At 38.9% G+C, this 25,480-nt stretch overlaps 1 protein-coding gene across 12 annotated transcripts in view; it reads left to right on the top strand.

Annotated features, from left to right (window-relative positions):
- LOC122562047 (multiple PDZ domain protein) overlaps nucleotides 1-25,480 on the top strand; it is a 368,714-nt gene that overhangs the window by 219,535 nt on the left and 123,699 nt on the right. For 7 of the 12 annotated variants that reach the window (XM_043714532.1, XM_043714569.1, XM_043714497.1 and 4 more), the window contains 5 exons: nucleotides 12,344-12,430; nucleotides 12,772-12,949; nucleotides 17,349-17,459; nucleotides 20,019-20,108; nucleotides 24,385-24,489. In XM_043714532.1, coding sequence (XP_043570467.1) covers nucleotides 12,344-12,430; nucleotides 12,772-12,949; nucleotides 17,349-17,459; nucleotides 20,019-20,108; nucleotides 24,385-24,489 — 571 coding nt within the window. The remainder of the gene's footprint in view (nucleotides 1-12,343; nucleotides 12,431-12,771; nucleotides 12,950-17,348; nucleotides 17,460-20,018; nucleotides 20,109-24,384; nucleotides 24,490-25,480) is intronic. The other 5 variants (XM_043714586.1, XM_043714558.1, XM_043714595.1 and 2 more) reach the window with 3 other exon arrangements.

The raw sequence follows: 25,480 nt of genomic DNA on the forward strand, positions 1-25,480 counted from the left end.
AAAAAAACCCACCCTGAAAGGAACAGTGACATGAGATTTTTCCAGGTATTTACTAAGCAAATTCTCATCCTCAGCATTATAATTGAGGATGGTGAGTGAGCAGTTAAAGCTGAAAGGTTTAAGGGAACATCTTGAGCATGGTGATCTACACTGTCTTTTCAGTTGGAGAACATGATTTCAACCTGCTCCCATTTTGCTGCATCTTCTCCTTAATCTTTCAAACCTTGGAAAAAGTAGAATTATCAATTCAGCCACTATTATGGAGGCCTGTGGTTGCAGTAGAGTCAGACAGACTGAAAAGGCCTCAAGGTCTGTGTAAAGCGCAGTCCCCTATTCTGTGCTTGGCTGCTGCCTACAGGCAGCTATGCTGTTCCTCAATACCTCTGGGTGCCTCACATTTGACTAACCAATTTCCAATCAAGGTCCAACCAAAGACTTTTAATAATCCTTTCAGCAGCTTTAATCAACTATCTGCTGTTTTCAGGCCTGCGTTGTAAAGTGCCAGGCTCCATACCAGCCTACTTTTATGGAGAAAGTGAGGGCTGCAAATGTTGGAGATCAGAGCTGAAAATGTGTTGCTGGAAAAGCGCAGCAGGTCAGGCAGCATCCAAGGAACAGGAGAATCGACATTTCGGGCATAAGCCCTTCTTCAGGAATGAGGCTTATTCCTGAAGAAGGGCTTATGCCCGAAACGTCGATTCTCCTGTTCTTTGGATGCTGCCTGACCTGCTGCGCTTTTCCAGCAACACATTTTCAGCTTTGCCTACTTTTATGCTCACCATTGGGACCTAAAAGTCAGTCCTAGTTTGCCTTCAGAATGGCTGGTGTTTATCATAGTGTGCATATGAAAATGTTTCATATTAAATATGTTCTTCCATTTCTATCACAGCATCATAGGGTGCCAAAGATGTTGTTTGTCCCCTACTGTATAGTATTAAGATGGCCTTGGGTAGTGTTGTAGAACAGAGGAAGTTAGGAATGCAGGTTGTGGTGTAAAATTCCAAGCAGTGGAATGTGGTGAAACGGTTAAAAATTATGTCCCAATGCATGTGTGAATCTAACCGGAATGGAGGTGTTGCTTAGTCCCGTGTGAATCTTCTTATCTGTATGTAACCAGAATGGAATGTGTTTTTTAGCCTTGCTCTGCTGTTCACATGAATGTTTATATCTGGAGAGGAGTATATCAGCTGGAAAAGTCTCCAGTTCGGTGAGTCTGCTCCGGGGTTACGTTTAACCGCCGAGCGTGGGTTGTTGGCAACCGCTCTACGAGAACTGACGGCTCCCAGTTTTTGTAACATGTAGAGTGAGTATAAGCCAGACCCGTTGTGCGACGCTGCGGGGAATAAAATGCCCATATTCTAGCAGTCTCGCCTCTTGGTCGTTTGTTCTGTGTCAGACTACTCTCCTACGAACCTGACCTTGAGAATTTTTTAAAATACAGGTACATAATTCTTTGGAATTTGCGTCACATTTAGACAGGGTGGTTAAAAAGGCATTTGGCCCGCTTGCCTTCATTGCTCAGTACTCTGAGTATAGGAGTTAGGAAGTCATGCTGAGGTTGTGGAAGACATTGGTGAGGCCTCTTGAGGAATAATGCATCCAGTTCTGGTTGTCCAGTTATAGGAAGGATATTATTAAGTTGGACAGGGTTCTGAAGAGATTTACCAGGATGTTGCTGGGTATGGAAGGTTTGAGTTAGGCTGGATAGGCTGGGAGTTTTTTCACTGGAGCATAGGAGGTTGAAACATAGAATCCCTACAGTGTGGAAACAGGCCATTGGCCAAGCAAGTCCACACCAATCCTCCAAAGAGAGCAACCCATCGAGACCCATTCCCTACCCTATTACTCTACATTTACCCTGACTAATGCACTTAGCCGACGCATCCCTGAACACTTTGGGCAATTTAGCAATTCACCTAACCTGCATATCTTTGGAAGTTGAGAGGCTATCTGATAGAAGTTTATAAATAGTGAGAGGTATAGGTCAAGTTAATGGTAGTTATCTTTTCCCTAGGATGTGGATTTCAAGACTGGGGGAACATTTTTAAGGTGAGAGGAGAGAAATTTAAAAATGACATGAGGGGGAAGTGTTTTACACAGAGGGTGCTTCACGTGTGGAATGAACTTGCTTAGAAGGTCGTGGATGTGGGTATAATTACGATGTTTAAAAGACATTTGGATAGATACATGACTAGTAAAGGTTTGGAGGGACATGGCCCAGGAGGAGGCAGTTGGGACTAGTTTAGTTTAGGATTATCTTTAACATGGACTGATTGGACAGAAGGGTCTAATTCTGTGCTGTATGGGTCTATGATGCTTTTTAAGCTTTCCAAACTCTATTTCTAAAAGTAATTGATATGCATGTGAAATCAATTTCCAACACATTTTTGAAACTCTCCATCTTAATACAAATAAAACTAAATAGCACCTAAGATTGCTGTGAAATTTTACCCCATCTAACTGAGTAAGTGCTTGTTGCAACATTCCTTGTGCAGGGATTGGTGAAGTTCTGCCTATTACAGAGCTTGCTCTGGAAGGTTTTGGAACAGATCAGAACTGCTAGCTCTAACTTCAGTAACATGAACCATGTAGCACAGAAGAGACTCTTCGGTTTGCCAAAAATAGTTACTACACTAGTCTCTCTTTCTTGACTAACTGTTGTCATAAATGTTTTAACATTTCAAGTGCCTCATCCAAGTACTTTTTCAAAAGTTTCAAGTTTCCCATGGGCATAGGCAAGGTTTGGAGCACAGGAGATGGCAGTGATTTTTCTTCCTGGTCCTGGTGACTGTGAAACTGCCATTGATTGTTGCAAAAACCCACCTGGTATACAATCGTCCTTTAAGGAAGGGAATCTTCGCTAACCTGGCCTAATTGAGACTCCAAACACAAAGCAAAGATGTTGATTCTTAACTGTTCTCTGAAATCGCTGAGCAAGCCATTCATTTCAATGGTTATTAGGGATGGCAATAAATAACTCGCAACGTACCATGAAAGGAGAAAGAAAAAAATGCAAGGAATGAATCACAATTTTGAAATTCAGCAAATTCCACATTTTTGAAAACTGCTACTCTTGAACCATTAAGTAATCAATCAGGATCTTCAAATAATTTCTGCATGCTGACTTTGAGTACTAGTTTCTTTTTTTCACATAATAAAGTACGCATAAAATGACACAGCCCTGGTGGTAGGGGAAATGCTGGTGGGATGAGTGCAAAATGTAACCAGCTAGGTTGCTATGAATCAACCATTTAATATTAGAAATGTCTGTCAGTGGGTTCCACCTGAAAAGCTTGTTTTCTGGCTCGTGCTTGAGGTTTCACTTGGCAATCCCACATGTGTCTTCAGCTATTACAGGTTTCCAGCTGCTACAAATAAATTATGTTTATGTGAGAAGTGATACTTGGTGCACCGTGACAACTAAGCAGTTCATTTATAAATAATTCTAATGTTTGAGTATCAGAAAAATAACTTTTCAGTAGTTTTAATACAAGTTACACAAATTCTGATTTAATGGATTTGTTTGATTTAAGACACAGTACAATATTGTTGATCAATTTGACAAGCACTATTTTATGTAAAGAGGAACTATGTACCAGCAGAAACAGACTAATAAGGAACTAGATAACAGAATATAAAGATTTGGTTATTTTTGTACCCATGTGCCACATAATGATTATTTTAAAGTCCCAGCGACAGATGTGCTGTTGAACCGATTCCATGCACTGCTACCCACTTGGCTTGTAATAACTGCAAACTTTAAGCCCTCTGGAATGTATGAAGAATTAATTATTGATCACATATCACATATGCTTAACGAGTCTGGTTCAATCGTCCCATCCTTACAACCTCATAGACCTCATAGACATGCAGTTCCGTGGATTGCAGAAAATAAGCAAAGGTAATCTTTAAACAGTGAGTCTGAAAGTTTTGCTTTATAAAACATGACATTTTCATACTTCATGTAATTTTGAGTGTGCTGCTGGTCAAGTTGTTGTCCTCATCATCATCCTCATCCTCATTTGTTTTTTGCTGGACTTATTGAAAATTGCAATGTTGTAAGCATTTATTGGAACATTTGCATGATAAAATAAGCATTTTAAATATAAATGAATTGTATATTTATAAAATATTCTATACTTGTATTCATTTTATCATGACTTTAGTATTTTTCATTTTTTGAGTGTCTTGAGGTTTATGTTTATGCTTGCACCCATTCTTGATAACATTGAAAACTTCAGTGAACACTTTTTGGAACAGTACTGTAGATTTAATGATTAATTGAATTTAGATTTAATGATCATCCTTGCCAGAACAGTCTTTGCAATAATGACATAATATTTTTAAGCATAGCTTTAGTCTATGAAGCCTTGATTTGTTTGTGCCAATTAAAGCTACGGCTGAGATTGGATGGCCGCTTTCTCTTTGGTTTTTCCTTAAAGAATAAAAAGCAAGAAGCCAAATGCTCCGCCATATTTTGTGTAAGTTCTTGGTAGGGCTGTCCATTTAGTGCCCTAACTTTGTCGTAGTTTTTTTTTCCCCTCTCTTTCAAGTAAATTCCCAGTTGAAAATTGTGAATGAATTAATTTCCACCATCCTTTCAAGAGCAAATTCTAGATCATAACTCTGTATACATTTTGTCAAGTATCTTAAATCTGTGCCCTCTGGTTATTAACCCACCAAACTGAGGAATGTTATTCACTCTGTCTAAGCATTCAATATTCAAGAACACCTCAATCACATCTTCACTTAATCTTCTGTGCTTCAAGGAGAATAATCTCAATATCATAATCTCTGAAACTACTCATTTTTGCTTTATTATTATTATTCATTAATTTTTAATGTGAGTTTTTTTTATTAGAGTCGTCTGTGGCATGGTGACAATGTCATTGAGCAAGCAATCCAGAGGCGTACACAAATGTGCTGAGGCCACAAGGTCTGATCTCACAACAGCAGCTAGAGAAATTGAACTTCAATTCATCAAAACAAACCTCTGGAATCTAAAGCTAGTTTCAGTAATAGTAATCATGGCAGCTATCATTGGTTGTTTTAAAAACCTGGAAACAGTGAGGTCTGCAGATGCTGGAGATCAGAGTTGAGTGTGTGTTGCTGGAAAAGCAGAGCAAGTCGGGCAGCACTGGAGGAGCAGGAAAGTTGACGTTTCGGGCCGGAGCCAGATTCCTGATGAAGGGCTCTGGGCCGAAACGTCGATTTTCCTACTCTTCGGATGCTGCCTGACCTGCTGTGCTTTTCCAGCAATGCACTCTCAACTCTGTTTTAAAAACCTAACTGGCTCACTAATGACCTTTTTATCAAGTAGAAAATCACTAGCCTTAGCTGTCATAGCTTATACGTGACTCCCAACCCTCGGGAATGGGGTTGACTCTTAACTGTGACCTATCATGCCATTTATTTGAAAGGTGTTTACAAATGGCCAACAAATGCTGCACATTTGCTGAAAAGAAAGTTAGATCTGGTTATAAAATAATAGAGCTGAGGCAGGTGTATTGAGTTAAGGTAGAGATAATTCCTGAGAGACTTGAATGAATTTGAAGGGCTGAATAGCTTACAATACATCATGGCTTATAAATTGACCTCCTCCCAAATGTAAGAGTCAACCTCTATGTGATGTATAAAATATGAACAGCCAGCATTAGTGTTGAAGCACACTGTCTTGAAATGTGAAAAGAATGCGAGCAATTAAAACAAAATTAGTGTGACATTTAATTGGATTATTTAATGCCCCAGGATACCTTTAATTGAATCAAAATTGAAGCAAACCATTCATGCAAATATAACATTTCTTACCTAAAAATAGTCAATTTATGTTTCATGGGATGTGGACACCACTGATGGTTGTGGGCCATCCCTAATTGACCTTTAAATTGTGAGTTGCTTTCTTGAACTGCTGCAACATCTACACCCATAGTGATGTTAGGAAGCAACACTGAATTTTGATCTAGTGAAAGTGAAAGAATGTTGATTGTCGTCAGAATGGTGTGTGGTATAAAGAAGTACTTGCAGGTGCTGGTATTCGCATGTGTCTGCTCCTCTTGCCCTTCTAGGTGGTCGAGGTCAGAGTTTTGAAGATGCTGTTGAAAGTGCCTCTGATTTGCTGCAATGTATCTTGTAAATGAATTACACTGATGCAACTGTGATCAAAGAGGGAGAGTGTGTTTAGTTTGGTGAATGGATCGCCAAATAGTTGGCTTTTCTGTCCTGAGTGATTGTGAGCTTCTTGAGTGTTATATGAGCTGCGTTATTCAGGCAAGGGAATTATTCCATCGTACTGTTAACTTGTGGCTTGTGCAGAATATTGGGAATCAGGAGGTGAGTCACAAATCTCAAAGTTGTTAACCTCTGATTACTCTTGCAGCCACGGACTTTATATTTCTGGTTCAGATCAGTTCAGTTCCTAATTAATAGTATTCCCTTGGAATTGCTGATAAGAATACAGTGATGTCAGTGCAATTGAGTGACGAGGGAAGATGGTTAGATTTTCTCTTGTTGGCAATGGTCATTACCTGGTGCTTGTACAGTCCACATTTCACTTGCCCCATGTCAGCCCAAACCTGAATCTTGACCAAATTTAGCTGCACATGGAAACACGTTGCTCAAGTATCTGCAGACATGCAAATAATATTGAACATTGAAATATTTACAAACATCGCCACTTTATAGAGGAGGGAAGATCATTGAAAAATCAGCTAAAGATAATTGGAGCTAGAGCATACTTTGGGAAACTAGGGGCACATGTGGTGCAGTGGTAGTGTCCCAACCTCTAAGCCAGACAGTTCACATAAATGACCCACTTGCTCCAAAGTTGTGTAATAACACCTCTGAATAGCTTGATTCAAAAGTATCTTCCCTGAGGAGATCCTGCAGTAATTCCTGAGGCTCAGATGATTGTTCTTCACCAAGTACAACCATATTTGTTGGGCTGGGTACGGCTCCAAGCCGTGGAAAGTTTGCCCTGATTGCAGAGTCATCAAGCTTTCCTAGGCTTCTTGATTTCCATACTTAGTCAAATACTGCCTTGATTTCAAAAACAGTAATTCTCACCTGTTATCTAAAATTGCAGCCCCTAGAAAGCTGTGATAAGGTCAGGAGCTGAGTGGCGTTGGCAAAATGCAAACTGGACATCAGTTAAAAATTTGCTGTTTAAATAGTGCTTGACACCCTGCATCACTTTGATCAAGAAAAAGCTGATGGTGCTGTATTGGATTTGTCCTGCTTTGTTTATGAACAGGGCATAACTAAGCAGTTTTCTAAATTGTTCAATAAAAACCAGTTTGTAACTGTTCTGAAACTGATTGGTTTGGCAGGGGACTACTTTTGGAGCATAAGTTAGTAGTACTGTTGCTGTCATGTTGTCAGGACCTGTAGCGTTATGCAACTCAACTTGGGGTACATTTTTATCTTCCCTTTTCTGGTATTAATCTAACAAACTTAGTACAATACTCCATTAAAATATAACTTGTAAATCTACAAACTAGCTGCTATAATTAGTTGTACATGTTATAATCTGTTTATAAATTAGCATGGGGGATGGGGTTTAAGGCAGAAATTCAGGGAGCTACGGTGGAAGCTTAGTGCTGGAACCAACAGTTATCTCTGGTTTGTTGCACGTGACACATAGTGGAGAGGTAAGGAATAGAGAGAGAGAGAGAGAGGAGTTGAAAACGTGGCTACAGTGATGGTGCATGAGGAAGGGTTTTGGATACCTGGCTCATTCTGGGGTAGGTGGGACCTCTACACATGTCGGCCAGACCAGGTAAAGATGGCAGTTTCCTTCTCTCAAGGGCATTAGTAAACCATTCTGGGGTAGGTGGGACCTCTACAAACAGGATGGTCAACACCTGAACCAGAGGGGTACCACTATCCTGAAAAGGAAATTTGCTAATACTATTCAGGAGGGTTTAAACTAATTCAGCAGGGGGATGGGAATCTAAATTGTAGTTCCAATGTCCAGGAGGTTGAGAGTAGTGAGGTCAGAAATATGGTTTCAAGGTCGCAGGAGTTCACTGACAAGCAGGAAGGTGGTTTGAAGTGTGTCTATTTCAACTTCAGGAGCATCTGGAATAAGGTGGGTGAACTTGCAGCATGGGTTGGTACTTGGGACTTCGATGTTGTGGCCGTTTCGGAGACATGGATAGAGCAGGGACAGGAATGGTTGTTGCATGTTCCGGGATTTAGATGTTTCAGTAAGAACAGAGAAGATGTTAGAAAAGGGGGAAGTGTGGCATTGTTAGTTAAGGATAGTATTACAGTAGCAGAAAGGATGTTTGAGGACTCGTCTACTGAGGTAGTATGGGCTAAAGTGAGAAACAGGAAAGGTCACCCTGTTGGGAGTTTTCCATAGGCCTCTGAATAGGTCCAGAAATATAGAGGAAAGGATAGCAAAGATAATTCTGGATAGAAGCAAGCGTAATAGGGTAGTTGTTATGGGAGATTTTAACTTTCCAAATATTAACTGGAAACGCTATAGTTAGAGTAGTTTAGATGGGTCTGTTTTTGACCAAGGTGTGCAGAATGGTTTCATGACCAGTATGTAAACAAGCCAACAAGGGGCAAGGCCATATTGGATTTGGTACTGGGTAATCAATCTAGCCAGGTATTAGATTTGGAGGTAGGTGAGCTCTTTGTGATCGTGACCACAATTTGGTTATGTTTACTTTAGTGACAGAAAGGAATAGATATATAACGCAGGACAAGAGCTATTGCTGGGGGAAAGACAATTATAATGTGATTAGGCAAGATTTAGGATGCATAGGATGGGGAAGGAAACTGCAGGGGATAGGCAGAATTGAAATATGGAGCTTAGTCAAGGAACAGCCACTGCGTGTTCTTGATAAGAATGTACCTGTCAAGCACAGAGGAGGTTGTTGAGCGAGGAAGCCATGGTTAACGAAAGAAGTTAAATCTCTCGTCAAGAGGAAGAAGAACTCTTTTATGTTAGGATGAAACATGAAGGTTCAGTTAGGGCACTTGAGAGTTACAAGTTAGCCAGGAAAGACCTAAAGAGAGAGCTAAGAAGAGCTGAGAGGGGGCATAAGAAGTCGTTGGCAAGTAGGATCAAGGAAAACCCTAAAGCTTTCTATAGGTATATCAGAAATAAAAGAATGACTAGAGAAAGATTAGGGCCAATCAAGGATAGTAGTGGGAAGTTGTGCATGGAGTCCGAGAAGATGGGGAAGCGCTTAATGCATATTTTTCATCAATATTAACACTGGAAAAAGATAATGTTGAGGAGAATACTGAGATAGAGGCTACTATACTAGATAGGATTGACATTCACAAGGCGGAGGTGTTAGTAATTCGGGAAAGTGTGAAAATAGGTAAGTCTCTTGTGCCGGGTGGGATTTATCCTGCGATTCGCTGGGAAGCCAGGGAGAAGATTGCAGAGCCTTTAGCTTTGATCTTTATGTTGTAATTGTCTACAGGAATAGTGCCAGACGAATAGAACAAAAAGAATGACTAGATAAAGATTAGCGCCAATCAAGGATAGTAGTTGGAAGTTGTGCACGGAGTCCAGTGCCAAGAGAATAGCAAATGTTGTTCCCTTGTTCAAGCAGGTGAGTGGTGACAACCCTGGTAATTATAGACCAGTAAGCCTTACTTCAATTGTGGGTGAAGTGTTGGGAAAGTTTATAAGAGACAGGATTTATAACCTTGAGAGGAATAAGTTGATTTGGGATCGTGAACACGGTTTTGTGAAGGGTGGATCGTGCTTCACAAATCTTATTGAGTTCTTTGAGATGGTGACCAAACAGGTGGATGAGGGTAAAGCGGTTGATATGGTGTATATGGATTTCAGTAAAGTATTTGATAAGGTTCCCCATGGTAGGCTAATGCACAAAATATGGAAGCGTGAGATTGAGGGTGATTTTGTGGTTTCGATCAGAAATTGGCTAGCTGAAAGAAGACAGAGGGTGGTGGTTGATAAGAAATGTTCATCCTGGAGTTCAGTTACTAGTGGTGTACCGCAAGGATCTGTTTTGGGGCCACTGTTGTTTGTCATTTGTATCAATGACCTGGATGAGTGCATAGAAGTAAATTTGCGGATGACACTTAGGTCATTGGAATTGTGGATAGTGGTAAAGGATGTTGCAAGTTACAGAGGGACATAGATAAGCTGCAGAGTTAGACTGAGAGATGGCAAATGGAGTTTAATGTGGAAAAGTATGAAGTGATTCACTTTGGAAGGAGCAATAGGAATAAAGAGTACTCGGCTAATAGTAAGATTCTTGATTTGGAGGTGTCGATGTTGGAATGAGGTGTACAAAGTTAAAAATCACACAACACCAAGTTATAGTCTAACAGGTTTATTTGGAAGCACTAGCTTTTGAACCACTGCTCCTAAACCACCTGATGAAGGAGCAGCGCTAATGCTGCCAAATAAACCTGCTGGACTATAACCTGGTGTTGCGTGATTTTTAACTTGATAAGATTCTTGGTAGTGTAGATAAGCAGAGAGATTTTGGTGATCATGTACTTTGATCCCTGAAAGTTGCCAGCTGGGTTGATAAGGTTGTTAAGAAGGCATACTGTATGTTAGCTTTTATTGGTAGAGGGAGTGAGATTTAGGGCCATGAGGTCATACTGCAGCAGTACAAACTCTGGTGTTGCCGCACTTGGAGTATTGCGTACAGTTCTGGTCACGGCATTATAGAAAGGATGTGGAAGCTTTGAAAAGGTTTCAGAGGAGATTTACTAGGATGTTGCCTGCTATGGAGGGAAGGTCTTATGAGGAAAGGCTGAGGGACTTGAGGGGTTGAGAGGTGACTTACTTGAGACATATAAGATAATCACAGGGTTAGATAGGGTGCACAGTGAGAGCCTCTTTCCTTGGATGGTGATGGCTAGCACGAAGAGACATAGCTTTAAATTGAGGGGTGTTAGATATCGGACAGATATCGGACGTAGTTTCTTGACTCAGAGTTGTAGGAGCATGGAGCGCACTGCCTTCAACAGTCATAGACTCATTAGCTTTAAGGGCATTTAAATGGTCATTAGATATACATATGGATGAAAATGGAATAGTGTAGGATAGATGAGCTTCAGTTTCATTCCACAGTCGGCACAACATCGAGGGCTAAAGTGCCTGTAATGAGGTGTGTAATGTTCTATATTCTAAATCAGTTTCAGTTCTGTGCTGTCATTATTGCTGTTCTACATTGGGGTAGCAATGCGTAGCATTTCGATGGGTTCATTAATCTAGCATTTTGCACATCGAGAAGTAAAGCTGTGTGGCATGGTGACTCAGTGATTAGCACTGCTGTCTCATAGAGCCAGGGATCTGGGCTTAATTGCACCCTGTGACGACTGTGTGTGAAGTTTGCCCAGTCCCCCCATGGGTTTTCTAAGGGTGCTCTGATTTCCTTCCACAGTTCAAAGATGTGCAGGTTAAATGGGTTGGACATGCTAAACTGCCCATAGTATTCAGGGATGTATAGGTAAGTTGGTTTCGCTATGAGAAATAGTGTTACAGGGTTAGGGTGGATGGATCTGGGTAGGATACTTTTCAGAGGGTTGGTGTGGACGTAATGGGCTGAATGGGATATTCCACACTTTTGGAATTTTGTGTTGCTGTCTAATTCCTCCGTTGTGTGCTCTATACTGTTTATTGTGTAGTCTCATAGCTAATGGATATTGCAATGTTTATCAGTGTGAGCGGTTTAAAGTGTCACCACAGTACCAAGATTCTGATTTATTTTAATTGTTTAAGTTGAAAATTCCATTAATTGTTGGTGTAAAGTCTACGACAGCCATAGAGTTGTAAACAAAGCATCTCTGGTGTCAAACTGTTACATACGACAAACTTAAGAATTTTGAGGTTTTCAACTTTTCAAATATGCAAACAAATTCCATCTGTGAGTAGTTGTTCATTTGACCTGAGGAAAGATTTATTTTATTGTATTTAGTATTGTTGGAATTATGGTCTTGTAGCAAAAATTGTGCTGTTCAGTTTCATATTATCTAACTAAATGTCACTGTTAGGTTTTCCGCTCATACTGTTTTCAAAGATAGCTGGAGATTGTGAAGGCATATTAACTCAATTAAAAATCACATCATGACCTAAGCCATGTCATTTCACAGCTGTGCAGCCCTGACAAGTGAAGCTGGCTGTTTTAAACTTTCCTTGATCCCTCATGTTCTTTAATAGGTTTGACTTTGGGTGGATATGAATGGTATTTCTTGAAAAAAAGTTTCTATTGTCTCCATTTTTGCTTACAGTCCTAATATTTTTATTTTAGAAAAATGAGCAGTTAAATTATTTACATGACATTTTGTTACTGATTGTAAAATGTTAACTTATTTTTTTTCAATGATTCTGTTTTAGCACTGAGTTGCCAGAGCGGGAGGAAGGTGAGGGAGAAGAGAGTGACCTGCCAAATTCATCCTACAACAACTGGAGACAAGCTCGGCAGTATGTGAATATTTTGTTCATTAGGCACAGCATAATAAAGGCAATATAGAAATATTTTGTATCTGGCTTCACTAGCTCGATGTTGTTGGCCAGTTTCCAGTTTAATCTATTTTTACTCATGTTGTGGCATTCTCCTTAGCTTTAATGAAACAAATTGACATTTTGTGGCTTTTTCTAGTGCTTCTATTTGCAATTTATTCTATACCGGAAACGCTTTCCGAATGGTATATGAAAGAAACTATAGAAATTCTGGCAGGTGTTGTGCCATTCCTTATTTTCCATAGTTGAACATTGTCCTTTACTGAATAAACATAAGGCAATGCATTATTTCATAATTTTAGAGTTGAGTTATGGCGAGAACCTGCAAAATCCTTGGGAATCAGTATTGTTGGTGGAAGAGGAATGGGAAGTCGACTAAGTACTGGAGAGGTTATGAGAGGAATATTCATCAAACACGTCCTGGAGGACAGTCCAGCTGGAAGAAACGGAACGTTAAAAACTGGGGACAGAATTGTTGAGGTGTGCTTTTCACAACTGCAATGAAATATTAACTCTCTTGAATATGTTTAAACTTTAAAAATAACATGTTCTTTAAAATTACGCAAATTATTGAAATTTAAGCACACATATAAGAACTTGAAAGGGACACCAGACAGGAATCAACTCAGGAATATTGTTGCGAATTTTGTGTATAAAAATAGAAAAAAATGTAAAATGGGGGAAAGCATTGCGTCGTTCCTTTAAAAGATAGTGCTTTTTATGCTTAGAGATTTAAAAATCAATGTCTGTGGACAGCAGCTGCTGATGCTCAAACTGTATCAAAAGTTTTGTATCAAAAGGCATTGTATCAAAAGGCCATTCAGTCAGCAGACTCAAGTAGCATTTTTATTCAGCCAATAAATTTAAAAAAGGCACTTTGAAACTAAGGACCAACTGAATTAAAATCTGATGATAGTAAGTTTTGAGAAGATTTGTAGCTCAGGTTGAGGATCTGGATGTAAGTTTGCTCGCTGAGCTGGAAGGTTCATTTTCAGACGTTTTGTCACCATACTAGGTAACATCTTCAGTGAGTCTCTGGTGAAGCACTGGTGTTAGTGCCTGATTTCTATTTATGTGTTTAGGTTTCCTGGGGTGGTGACGTCATTCCTATTATTTTTCTCAGAGGGTGGTAAATTGGATCCAAGTTAGTGTGTTTGTTGATAGAGTTCCAGTTGGAAAGCCATGCTCCTAGGAATTTTTGTGCATGTCTCTGTTTGGCTTGTCCTAGGTTGGATGTTTTGTCCCAGTCAAAGTGGTGTCCTTCCTCATATGTATGTAAGGATACTAATGAGTGAGTCATGTCTTTTTGTGGCCAGTTGATGTTCATGTATTCTGGTGGCTAGTTTTCTGCCTGTTTGTCCAATGTAGTGTTTGTTACAGTTCTTGCAAGGTATTTTATAAATCACCACACACTGCAGCACAGAGGAATATCACTTATACAGCATATTCAAAAAGAATGAGTACCCAACGAACACAGTCCACTGATTTCTCAGCAACAAACCCAAACAAGCAGACAGAACACGTCCAGAAACCCTAGCCTTTCTCCCTTACATCAGAGGCATCTCGGAAATGACTTCCAGACTACTCAGACCTCTTGGTACCGTGGTCGCCCACAAACCCACCAGCACAGTAAAACAGCAGCTAATGAACTTGAAAGACACTATATAGATGATAAGCAAAACCAATGTCATTTACAAAATATCTTGCAAGAACTATAACAAACACTACATTGGGAAAACTGGCAGAAAACTAGCCACCAGGTTACATGAACATCAAATGGCCACAAAAAGACTTGACCTACTCTAATTAGTTTCCTTATATAGAGATGAGGAAGGACACCACTTCGACTGGGACAACACATCCATCCTCGGGCAAGCCAAACAAAGACATGGACGAGAATTCAACTGGAACTCTATCAACAAACACAGTGACTTGGATCCCATTTACCACCCTCTGAGAAAAAGAATAGGAAATGACATCACTACATGAAATGACGCTATCAACGCAAGGAAACCTAAGCATATCAATAGAAAGTGGGTCACTAACACCAGAGCTTCGGATGCTATCTATTATGGTGTCAAAATGTCTGAAAACAAATCTTCCAGCTCAGCAAGCAAACTTGCATCTAAATCTGATCGTGTTAACAACCTGAAACCTATCATATAAAAATTGATGTGCTGCAGAGGGTATATAGCAAAGAGCAATTGGACAGAGAGGGAGAGCCAACTGCAGTTTGAAGCGCTGAGAACTATCCAGCTCTCGGATACTAGAAAAAGCACTATTTGTCTATAAAGATACATGCCACATTTAGTGAATATTCTTGACACCTGTAAGGTGATGGTGGTAAAGTGGTAAGCATAACTGTGTTTTACACACAGTTGATCCGGTTTTGATTCTCACTGGTGGTTCAGTGGTTAGCACTGCTGCATCACAGCGCCAGGGACCTAGGTTTGATTCCAGCCTTTGGCAACTGTGTGTGGAGTTTGCACATTCTCCCCTTGTCTGCGTGGGTTTCCCCTGAGTTCTCCAGTTTCCTCCCACAATCCAAAGATGTGCAGGTTAGGTGAATTGGCTATGCTAAATTGCCCATAGTGTTCACAGATGTATAGGTTAAGTCCATTAGTCAGGGGTAAATGTAGTGTAATAGGGTCTGACTGGGTCACTCTTCGGGGAGTCAGTGTAGACTTGTTGTGCCAAATGGCCTGTTTCCACACTAGGGATTCTATGAAAATAACCGAGAAGGCATTTCGGGTTGAAGAAGGTACAGAAAGTTCAGGAGGATCCATTCTGTGTGAACTTTGAGAGAGACCATGTTTCAATTTATACTTCTTATTACTTTAATTTATATAAGTGGAAACTGTGTTATTGAAACTGCGTACCAATATAATTTAATTCAATTTTTTCACTGTTGGAGTTAGATATATAAAGTGTTACTTGTTAATTGTGCATGATTTGGAGATGCCGGTGTTTGACTGGGGTGTGCAAAGTTAAAAATCACACAACACCAGGTTATAGTCCAACAGGTTTAATTGGAAGCACGCTAGCTTTCAGAGCGACGCTCCTTCATCAGGTGTCTGGTCGTGCTTGCTCAGGAGCTCCGGAATATTCCTAAAATTGCATTGTCAGGTGAGACCTGGGCCTGCAGTTATACTGATTGTGGGTCCCTTGCATTTGTGCCAAATAAGTGTTCCCCTTTGTGTTTCTGGTTTCCCAATCGTTACAAGTATGTGTGAATGGATTTCGATTGAAGTTGAATGTCCGTTATCTCTGTAGGTCCCATACTGTCTGTACTGGTAGCCCGAGGTGTTGAAGCTGTTTCGGGTTAGAGTCTGTTGGTTTTGGTTGATTGTTCTTTTACAGAGGAGAAGAAAATTGGTCAGCAGTCCCAGGCAGAAATTCCCATTCTGTTGTGTATTGGCCACAGCCTTAGACCATGGCTTTGCCCAGTATTTTAGATATTTGAAGTGTGTCCAGTATTTCGGATGATGGGGATTTTTGCTTGATCATATTCCATGATAGTGTATGATCATGGTATACTATCAACTTGTAGTTGAATCAAGATAGTATTATATGCCTTTTTTAATGTTATGTATTTAGTAAGCTGAAGTTCACTACTATCTCCCACAGTTTCTTTCTCATTGTTCCATCATATGCAAAGACATCTGCCCGAACCATATCCAAATTGAAGAAAAAAATCAGAATATGCTTCATAACACCAGTGGTGACCATGCTGTCTTTTGAAATAATAGTTCAGCAAACTTTGTTTGATACGGTACACTCAATAAACTGGCAAAAATTATATACCTCAAATACTGGAAGTTTACTGTATTATGGTGGTGTCCAAGTAGTCAGTTGAGGGTATGAGTTTGTGAGTAAGTTTGTGATTTATACTATAAATAATGTATTAATTTTCTATTACTTTGTATGTGTTATTACATTGATTATGTGGACCTCTTGGTCAACTGGAATACTTGACCAACTGGCACAGACCAGGTCCCATAGGGGCATGTTAATAAAAAGCTTGCTTTATTTTATTCAATAAATATTAATATTCTGAGGGCTGATTTGCCATGTGATTTACAAATTTAAAATGTAACAGGGAAATGGTGAAAATAATATTAACAGAAGGGTAAAGTTGAGTTGAAATGATAGTAAAATTACAAGTCAGTACACCATTCCTACTTGAGTCCATATAACTTCTATTATTTAAGTCCTTCACTGAGGTGTAGAGCTACATTGGTACATTTTATATCCAGTATTCTTACCAGTTTAAACATGGTTGAAATTCTGAGTTGCTTTGAGTGTTCTCGACATAGTGATGATAAGTTCTAAAATTAGGTAGAATGCATAAAGGATTTTTTTAACCTTGTACTTGTTTTAACTCTTGTTGTGTTTTCACCTTATTGACTTGAAGTTTGCTGTTTTACTGATTGCAATATTTCTTTCCTACAATACTTTGTTTCACATTCTTTTGATTTTTTTTTTATAATTCATCTCTGACGGGCATAGAAGATCAACATGGTTTACTGTTCCTGATTGCTGTCCAGTGATTGTGGGGAGAATATACTTGAGAAAAGAGTGAAGCTCGACTGCACCTTCTTTCTTCATCCAAAAGTTTGCTCAATTTGTCAGTCATTTTTTAAGCTGCAACTGATCAGTGACTACTTGACTAGAGATGCAAGAAGTTATTGTTCCTGTAGGACTTCAGTCCATTGTGAGTCAGTTGCTTGAAAAGAGCATAGTTTGGGTGGGGCAGAAGCAATGGAGTTTAGGATCTTACCAGTACCAGTCAATATTTTTCATTGAGATTTTATGTATGATGTCATGTATGCTCTAGTGCAGACTTTTTCGAAAAACCTGATTTATTGTTCTTTTCCAGGTAGATGGAGTTGACTTACGAGATGCCAGTCATGAAGAGGCAGTTGAAGCTATTCGAAAAGCAGGCAATCCTGTAGTGTTTTTAGTCCAGAGTTTAATAACCAGGTCTCGGGTATGTAAACTGAAGAGCACCCAAATGAAAAATATTTACGATCAAATTATTTAAATTATTTTATGCCTAATATCAATGGATGGAAAAGAAATTAATTTATTGTGTTGCATTTTAAAACTGTTATGACCCCCTCTGTCCCGAATAGAACAGATTCCCCCTGTTGCCACCTGCTAACTATTTACATGTGAGGGGCCCTTATGTTGCCTGTCATTTATACTTGTGTTCCCGCATACCCATTCTAATTTTTGTCTTTCTTCCCCTCTCAAAACTAATTTTATTTGAGTTGATTTTTGTTCAAAGAGTTCACCTAAGATGCATCATATGCTTTTTGGTTATATCATGTTCTGCACTTCATTTGCATTCCAAGGTGCCCAAGGTTTGATTCCTTTAACTTTTGCCCTTGTTGGAATATCCTAACCTTCATCTGAAGCATCTCCTCAAAAATGACTCACTCAGTTATTGAAATGTCTCTGCTGGATCCCTTTCAAGGCTGAAATTTCCACTTTTCCAATTTAGATAGTCTTGTTTTCAATTGTGTCATGCTCTTTTGCATGATAATTCTAAACTATATGTTGGGATAATCACTGTTACTCAAGTAATACTCCACAATTCTACTGGCCACGTCACTTTCCAGAGAAAGATCCAGCAATGTTTTCTTTCTAGTTGGACCCAAAACATTCTAATCAAGGTGTCCTGAAAATAATGCAGTAATTCCTTTGGTGCTTGAATGAAATTACTTGCCCAGCACCTGCTGTACATCTGTAACATGCAGCCATGTCATCCTACAGGAGGAGAGAGGTGATGTGAGAGAGAGAGAGATGATGTGTGAGAGAGAGAGAGATGGAAGTGTGTTCAAGAGAGGGATGGGACAAGGGATGTGAGAGGTGTGGAAATGGATGAGAGAGAGAAACATGAAGGGGTAGGGATATAGAAGAGTACACAGACCCCTTTCTCACGCATGCTGCACACTCCTCCCTCTTGAGGGGGTGGGAGGCATACCTCCTGCTCCCCACTCCTCTCTCCAACTCTTTCTCACATGCATCTCCGAATTCACGCCTGCGAGCACCAATCCCCATCTCACCCTCCCCTCGCGTGTGCGCCTTACCCATCATCATCTTGCACATTGCCCCCCTTGCTCTCCACTTCAAGTCCATTGCCTTTCACACCTGCCTGTCATCCTCCCCTCAATATAGAAAGGAGGAAATTTATTGAATAACACCATATTCTTATCATGCTTTTTTTGCTACTCAACTCTATTCAAGTGTCATTCTTTTTCCCTCGAAGGATATCCCTCTTTTCGCCAGTGCTATGTTTAACTGATCAGTATTGCCACGTCACCTCCTTTTTCCCTCCCCTCCCCTTCTCTGAGCACTTTTACCTACCCAGTTAGTTCCATTTTTGAGACCCATTTCCCTTATTGCCCACGTGGCAATTTATGTATGTGGCTCACCAACCTTATCACATTCAATGTGTTTACATATATGCGTTGAAGTCCTGTCTTTGTGTTAATCTATTTAGTATGTCGCTACTTCCTACTCCAGTAATCTCCAATAGATTCATTTTATGTAGCATTTTCCTTTCTTCGACAAGTATATGCTGGTGTCTGTTCCCCTGTCAGTTAAGTTTAAATACATTTTAGAGATACTAATGATTGTAAGCTATGATTTGCCTAGTTAGCAGGCAAAATAATACTTTTCACTGCATCTCAGGACATGTGACAGTAATAAATCAAATCAAAATTAGAATCAAATCACAAATATATTAGTCCAGTCTTGTTGAATTTACGCATACCTATTTTGAATAGATGATTCCTGCCCCAGAAATAATGTCTCAAGAATCTGAAGCCATCCCTTCTCCCATTTAAGTCATTTATTCATCCTCCCTATCTCAAGATATCACTTAACTTCCTCACGAGCTTCTGGGTCTTGTTCTATTAAAAGTTAGTGATTTGGATGTTTTTAAAAATCACTTAAGTTAATGGAGTTTAATTTGTAGCTTCGTATTAGCACAATATGTAAAATATTGCACTGTTGGTTTTGACAGTGCGGAAACCTACTTTCATGTCTTTGCTAGTTTTTTACAGAACTTAAGTTGTGAGCATTAGCATTGCCTTATAATTTGAGACACACTAGCAATAATCTGAACAAAAATGTGAGGAGACCATGATTTGTCAGCCATGCAATATTTGTCACTTGCACTCTAATTTTCAAAGCCTTTCAAGATAATAGGAATGCTTGTATAAGTTGCCAAAATAAGTAATCAATTAAATGTGTCAAGGCAGTTTTCATTCACTTTTGAACAGTTGTAGACAGATTACAGTTGAACAAAATATTCTACTGTGTATCTGAAACACGATTGTGGTAAAATATAATATGTTGATATAGGCACTTTTCTGTTGTATATCTATTTTAACAACACGATTATGAATCCTACATGAAGTCTCTCATTACTATTACATTTTAGTGTAGTTGTCTCCTTTTAGTGTTAATTCTTCACTTTATTTTCATTATTTCTAAGTTCATTTGCATTTTCCTCTCTTTCATCCTTTTTTGTTTCCAGCCAGAGTCTCAATGTAATCCTTCATCAACATTTGTTCTTAGTGGGCAGAAATGTTCCTCTACTAACCCATTCTCCTTTGATCCATCTAAGGTAAAAGCATCATTTTACATGTGATAGTAAACCCCTTTGAAAGGGGTTTACTCTTTCCTTGTCAGTTAGCAATTCTGTTTTGTTTGATTCTGTTTAAATAAGTAACATTGTTAACCATTGAAGCTCAAAATTACTGAAACATTTTTCTGGGATTTTCAATAATCAACATTTTTGTAGCAGACATATTGCACATTAATAGTTAACTGTTTTCTATCAAGCTTCTCAAATTGTTTTGTTTTATATATATATATATATATATATATATATTCACATAACGCTTTGTGAAGCTGTTTTCAATAGTAATGCCTATCTGTTGTGATACTTGGCTAATATTTCAGAGACTTTCATATTATAAGGAATTGTCTATCTTTTCAAAATTTGGATTTCATTTTGAGAACAAGTGGTACAGACAGGATGCAAGTAAGTTTTGTAATTGATATCGATAGAAGTGCAATATTTCAATCTATATTAGTCTCATATGATTGTTCAGTCAGTAATCTGATTACACAGTAAAATATTTTGGTGCAAAACCTGAAAACTTGTAAGAGGGATTGGAGCTGAGCCTGGGCAAATAGGTGCAAGCCATTAAATGCAGCTTTGAAGAACCTGCTTTTTCAGTGCTACAGTGCATCCAACGTTGCATCTACAGCATTTTGTGAGGTGCATTAATGCCATTTTGGATGAGGGCATTAAGTGTACAGATGTCTAGTGGAAGAAGAATGTTGAAAAGAGAGTTGATGGCCCAGTGGCATTATTGCTGGACTGTAAATCCAAAGAGCTCGGTTATGTTTTGGAGATGTATTTCTCATCCTGATGAAATTTAATTTCAGTTTTTTAAAAAAATGGTATTAATAATACCATGAAACCATTGTCAATTGTTATAAAAATCCATTTAGTTAATTAATATTCTTTAGAGACGGAAATTGCCATCCTTACTTGGTCTGGCCAACATGTGACTCCAAACCTACAGCAATGCAGTTGATTCTTAACTGCCCCCTAGGCAATTGGGGATGGGCAATAAATTCTGGCCTCATCTATGAATGAATAAAAAAAATGGCAGTTCACAATACCAACCAGTGTGTAAGTCCTGTTTGGTAATAAGTTTTGGGTATCCTCGTTGAATGACTAAAAATATTTGCATGCTATGAGATATGAATGTGAGGCTTGCAGCACAGCTAAGTGTATGAGGTTGAAGAAGCTATACATATTGAACATGAGTTGTAATTAGGAGAGGTTGCTGGTAGATGAATGAATGATGGTAATGTAGTATATTAAGTAGTATGTGAAGGCTAATAGTATAGTTAGTGCAACATGGCACTTGACAATTGACTCACTGACCTTAATCATTCATTGAACTTGGTGCAGCACTTCATCCGGAACCGTGGAATTAAACTCTGACACTGATTACCGTGATTATCTCTGTGTCTAAGGATACATGATAACTCTCCTCTTCTGCACTTCCTGCAACATAACCTTGAGTGCGATGCCAGAATCTTGGGTCATGGCTTTTGCCTTTGCCTTTGCCTTATTCTCTCTTAGACTGACTTTTAGAATGACTTGTCGCTTCCACTGCAGACAAATTACACTTTCTTTTTGAAATGAAGAGTGGCTTTATAAGAATGGCAGGCTGACATGCACTGTTACTCAGATGTATAACCAGTGTCAACTCAACACTGCTGCACATACATAAATTAACAAATATGTGTAGATCTCCACTCCCATTTTGGAGTATTACCTGGCTTTTTGAAACTAAAGATTGAGTGCAAGAAATAGCCAAATTATTGCTTACAAGTGCTTCAATCCCTTATCAAAATAATTGTGCATTTCTCCAAAATGATTATTGAAGAGGAATGTATAATGTCTTCTACAGAAATCTCTTTAGGTGATTTAGTTTTCAGAGCATGGAGCTCTATTCACATTTAGCTGATACTTGCACACTGATCACATTTACTATCTACCAAATGTAGCATGTTACATTCTATATGTAGTTTCATTGTAATGTTGATATTTTGTGGAGAAATCTGCCTAGAAACAGTATTGCATACACTACATGTAGTCAGGTATCATGTTGAAATTTTGTTTCATGCAGAATTTAAATTTAAAGAATAAACCATAGAATAAAAAGTTTTGTTGACAATGTTAAAGTCTGACCAAAACAAAGAACATGTAAGACAGCAGGTTTTAAAAAAAATTGGATTTCAAAATTGCGTTTACAGAACCTGTATGGTTAATAGGACAGAATCCTGTACTTTGTCAGTAGTAAGCTTAGAGGCAAGAAAATCATTGAATTGGGCAGGCTGGTCTACTTCTCCTGGAATCAACTTCTGTGTAGGAAGGCCCATCATTGGCCTTCCTTCCCCACTACCAATTGAGACCTTTAAGTAATCAAATAAGGTCCTTATTTCAAAAGTGCTGGTATTAACACAATGATGGAACTCCTGTTGCCATGCAGAGTATGACATCTAAAGCCATTTTGATAAGTCCAGAAGACTCCAGCTGGGAGAGACACTTGCCCTTGCCTCCAATGTCCTCAGAAGTGGCCTTGCGATGCTGCTGAGCAATGAGAGATACCAGCCTTTGATTGATGGACAACTGTGGCTAGGTGGGTCTTGTGCCCCCCATAGTTTTATTCAAGCTAAAATCCTTCTGGTGCCCTTGACTGATTTGATTGGCAGATCTTCCAGAAAAAGGACATTGAAGGGCTCAGGCTCTCGTGCTCACGCTCTCTCTGATTCTCCAGCTGACTGGAGAGACCACTGATATCACATCATTGTGTCAATGATTTGGAGATGTCGGTGTTGGACTGGGGTGTACAAAGTTAAAAAATCACACAATATCAGGTTATAGTCAAACAGGTTTAATTGGAAGCACACTAGCTTTCGGAGCGACCTCCTTCATCACCTGATGAAGGAACGTTGCTCCGAAAGCTAGTGTGCTTCCAATTAAACCTGTTAGACTATAACCTGGTGTTGTGTGATTTTTAACATTGTGTCACTAGTCACTTTTTATAAAGTTAGCAAATCTCAATGAAAAAACTTGAATTAGAAACATCAACATAATTTATCTCCTTAGTAAAATAACTCATGATATGTCGATGTTTCAGCAACTCTGTATATTGTATGAAGACAATTTGTGATTTCCATCACACATTTGTGACAGTAATTAAACCCATTTTTCAGGAATTGGATTCAGAAATCATAGAATCATGCAGTGCAGAAGAGACCCTTTGGTCCATCAAGTCTGTACTGACGTGAGAAACACCTGACTTTCAACCTAATCCCGTTTACCAGCACTTGGCCCTTAGCCTTGAATATTATTATGTGCCAAATGCTCATCCAAGTACTTTTGAAAGGATGTGAGGTAATTTGCCTCTACTCTTTCCCAGGCAGCATATCCAGACTATCACTAGCCTCTAGGTAAAAAAGCTCTCCTCTCCCCTCTCCCCACCCAAAACTGCCTGCCTCTCACTTTGAACCTATGACCTTTGTGACTGACCCTTTAAATAAAGGGAACAGCTGCTCCTTAGCCACTCTGCTCATGCCTCTCATAATTTTGTACACCTAAATTAGATTGCCTCTCAGTATTCTCTGCTCCAACAAAGACAGCCAAAGCCTTTCCAACCTTTTCTCAAACTTAGATTTTCCATCCGTGGCAGCATCCTAGTGAATCTCCTCTGCCATTCTCTAGTGCAGTCACATCCTTCCAGTAGTGTGATAATCAGAACTACTCACAGTACTCTAGCTATGGTCCCACCAAAGTTCTATACAACACCAACACGACTTCCCTGCTTTTGTAATCTGCCTTTTTTACCACCATACTAACACCCCCTTCCGCCTTCAAAGATCTGTGGACAAACATTCCAAGGTCATTTTTTTCCATGGAACTTCCTAATATGACGTAGTTCATTGAATACTCTATTGTCAAATTACTCCTTCCAAATTATATCACATCACACTTTTCAAGGTTGAATTCCATCTGCCAACTATCTGTCCATTTGACCATTCTATTTGTCGTCTTGTAGCCTAATAATTCAGAACTAAGTGTTTGTTGTAGATTTGGATTGGTAGGAAACTGTTGAATCAGCATTAAAAGATCATCACCCTGACCCTGATCCAGTTCTTTGAATGCAGTATCCTTTTAGGCTTACACAGGGTTGCTGAATTTAACCCAATTCCTGTTGGAAAATTCTTAATTGAAGCTTTTGATGTTAGGGTTTATCAATTTTTGTGAGCTTGTTTTGTTCCAGACTATGACTTTACTTTTGTCTTGGTTTCAGAAACAACCTTTGTCTTTCCTGCAATCTAACCCCTTGCCTGAATCGAGCAGTGGCAGCAGCAGTACTAACCCATTTGCTGACTCTTTTCAGACGAGCAATAGCCAGGTTGGATGATGCTTGCGTGTTTTTTTTTTTCGGTCTTTTTCGTTTGGAAATTTGCTTTATGTAATTGTACTTCTCAATCTTGAGTTATTTTTTTTTAAAAATGAGGTTAACTGAATATTTTAATATATTACTGTTAGGATAATTTATCACTAATCAAACTGTTCTGCCTGAACTATGCAGTATTTTGGAAGTGAAATGTCTTTTGATTTTGCATATTCCTATCAAATTAGTATTTTAAAAATTATTATCTCTAACAAACTTTAAGGTTATTCTGATTCAAGAAGCTAGTTGATAAAGTGGATTAGAACTTCATCCTTTCAATAATAAGGCCGAGCTAGAGATTAGAATATGTAGTGGTTATGAAGATACTCTGCTAAATGAGTCTGTTTCTAGGGGACTAATGTAACTGAATTAATGATTATACTTAGGGATAGATTTTTCTCTGCTCTTCGTTTTTAGCAAAATGTAGTTCTAAATTAATGTCTTCGACTCTCACTAATTTCTGAAAAAATGGATCATGGAAGAATGCATGCATGGGCTAAAAAAAATTGGATACTGTAGAAAATCAAATGGTGCAGTATGTGGCATTTACTACTGAGTTTGGCAGAGTTTGCATGGCCTGTAGGTGTAAAGGTACTTGCTGTTAGCCTGAATTATTGATCCAAATTCCGCAATGGTGCCGTTACAAACAAAGAGCAGGATGTTTCCTTTTCAATATACAAACAGTGCTAAAAGTTCTTCTATTAGGATTCTGAAAGAGCTAGATAATGCAGACCATGATGAACTGTTCACTTGTCCAGTAGAGTTGAAACCAGAATGCAGAATAATTGAATGAATTAACATTAATCTGAAAAACATTGTTTCATTGAGTTAATCTATGGGACAGAAACCCTATGGAGATGGTGGGAGCAAATGGTGTTGATTCCTTCAAAAAAAAAATTGGAATTCTTTCAGAAATATTGTATTTTGGGATTCATTTTATGCAAAATTT

The sequence above is a fragment of the Chiloscyllium plagiosum genome, chromosome 2 (assembly GCF_004010195.1).
Source record: "Chiloscyllium plagiosum isolate BGI_BamShark_2017 chromosome 2, ASM401019v2, whole genome shotgun sequence".
In the NCBI taxonomy this organism is placed as follows: Eukaryota; Metazoa; Chordata; class Chondrichthyes; order Orectolobiformes; family Hemiscylliidae; genus Chiloscyllium; species Chiloscyllium plagiosum.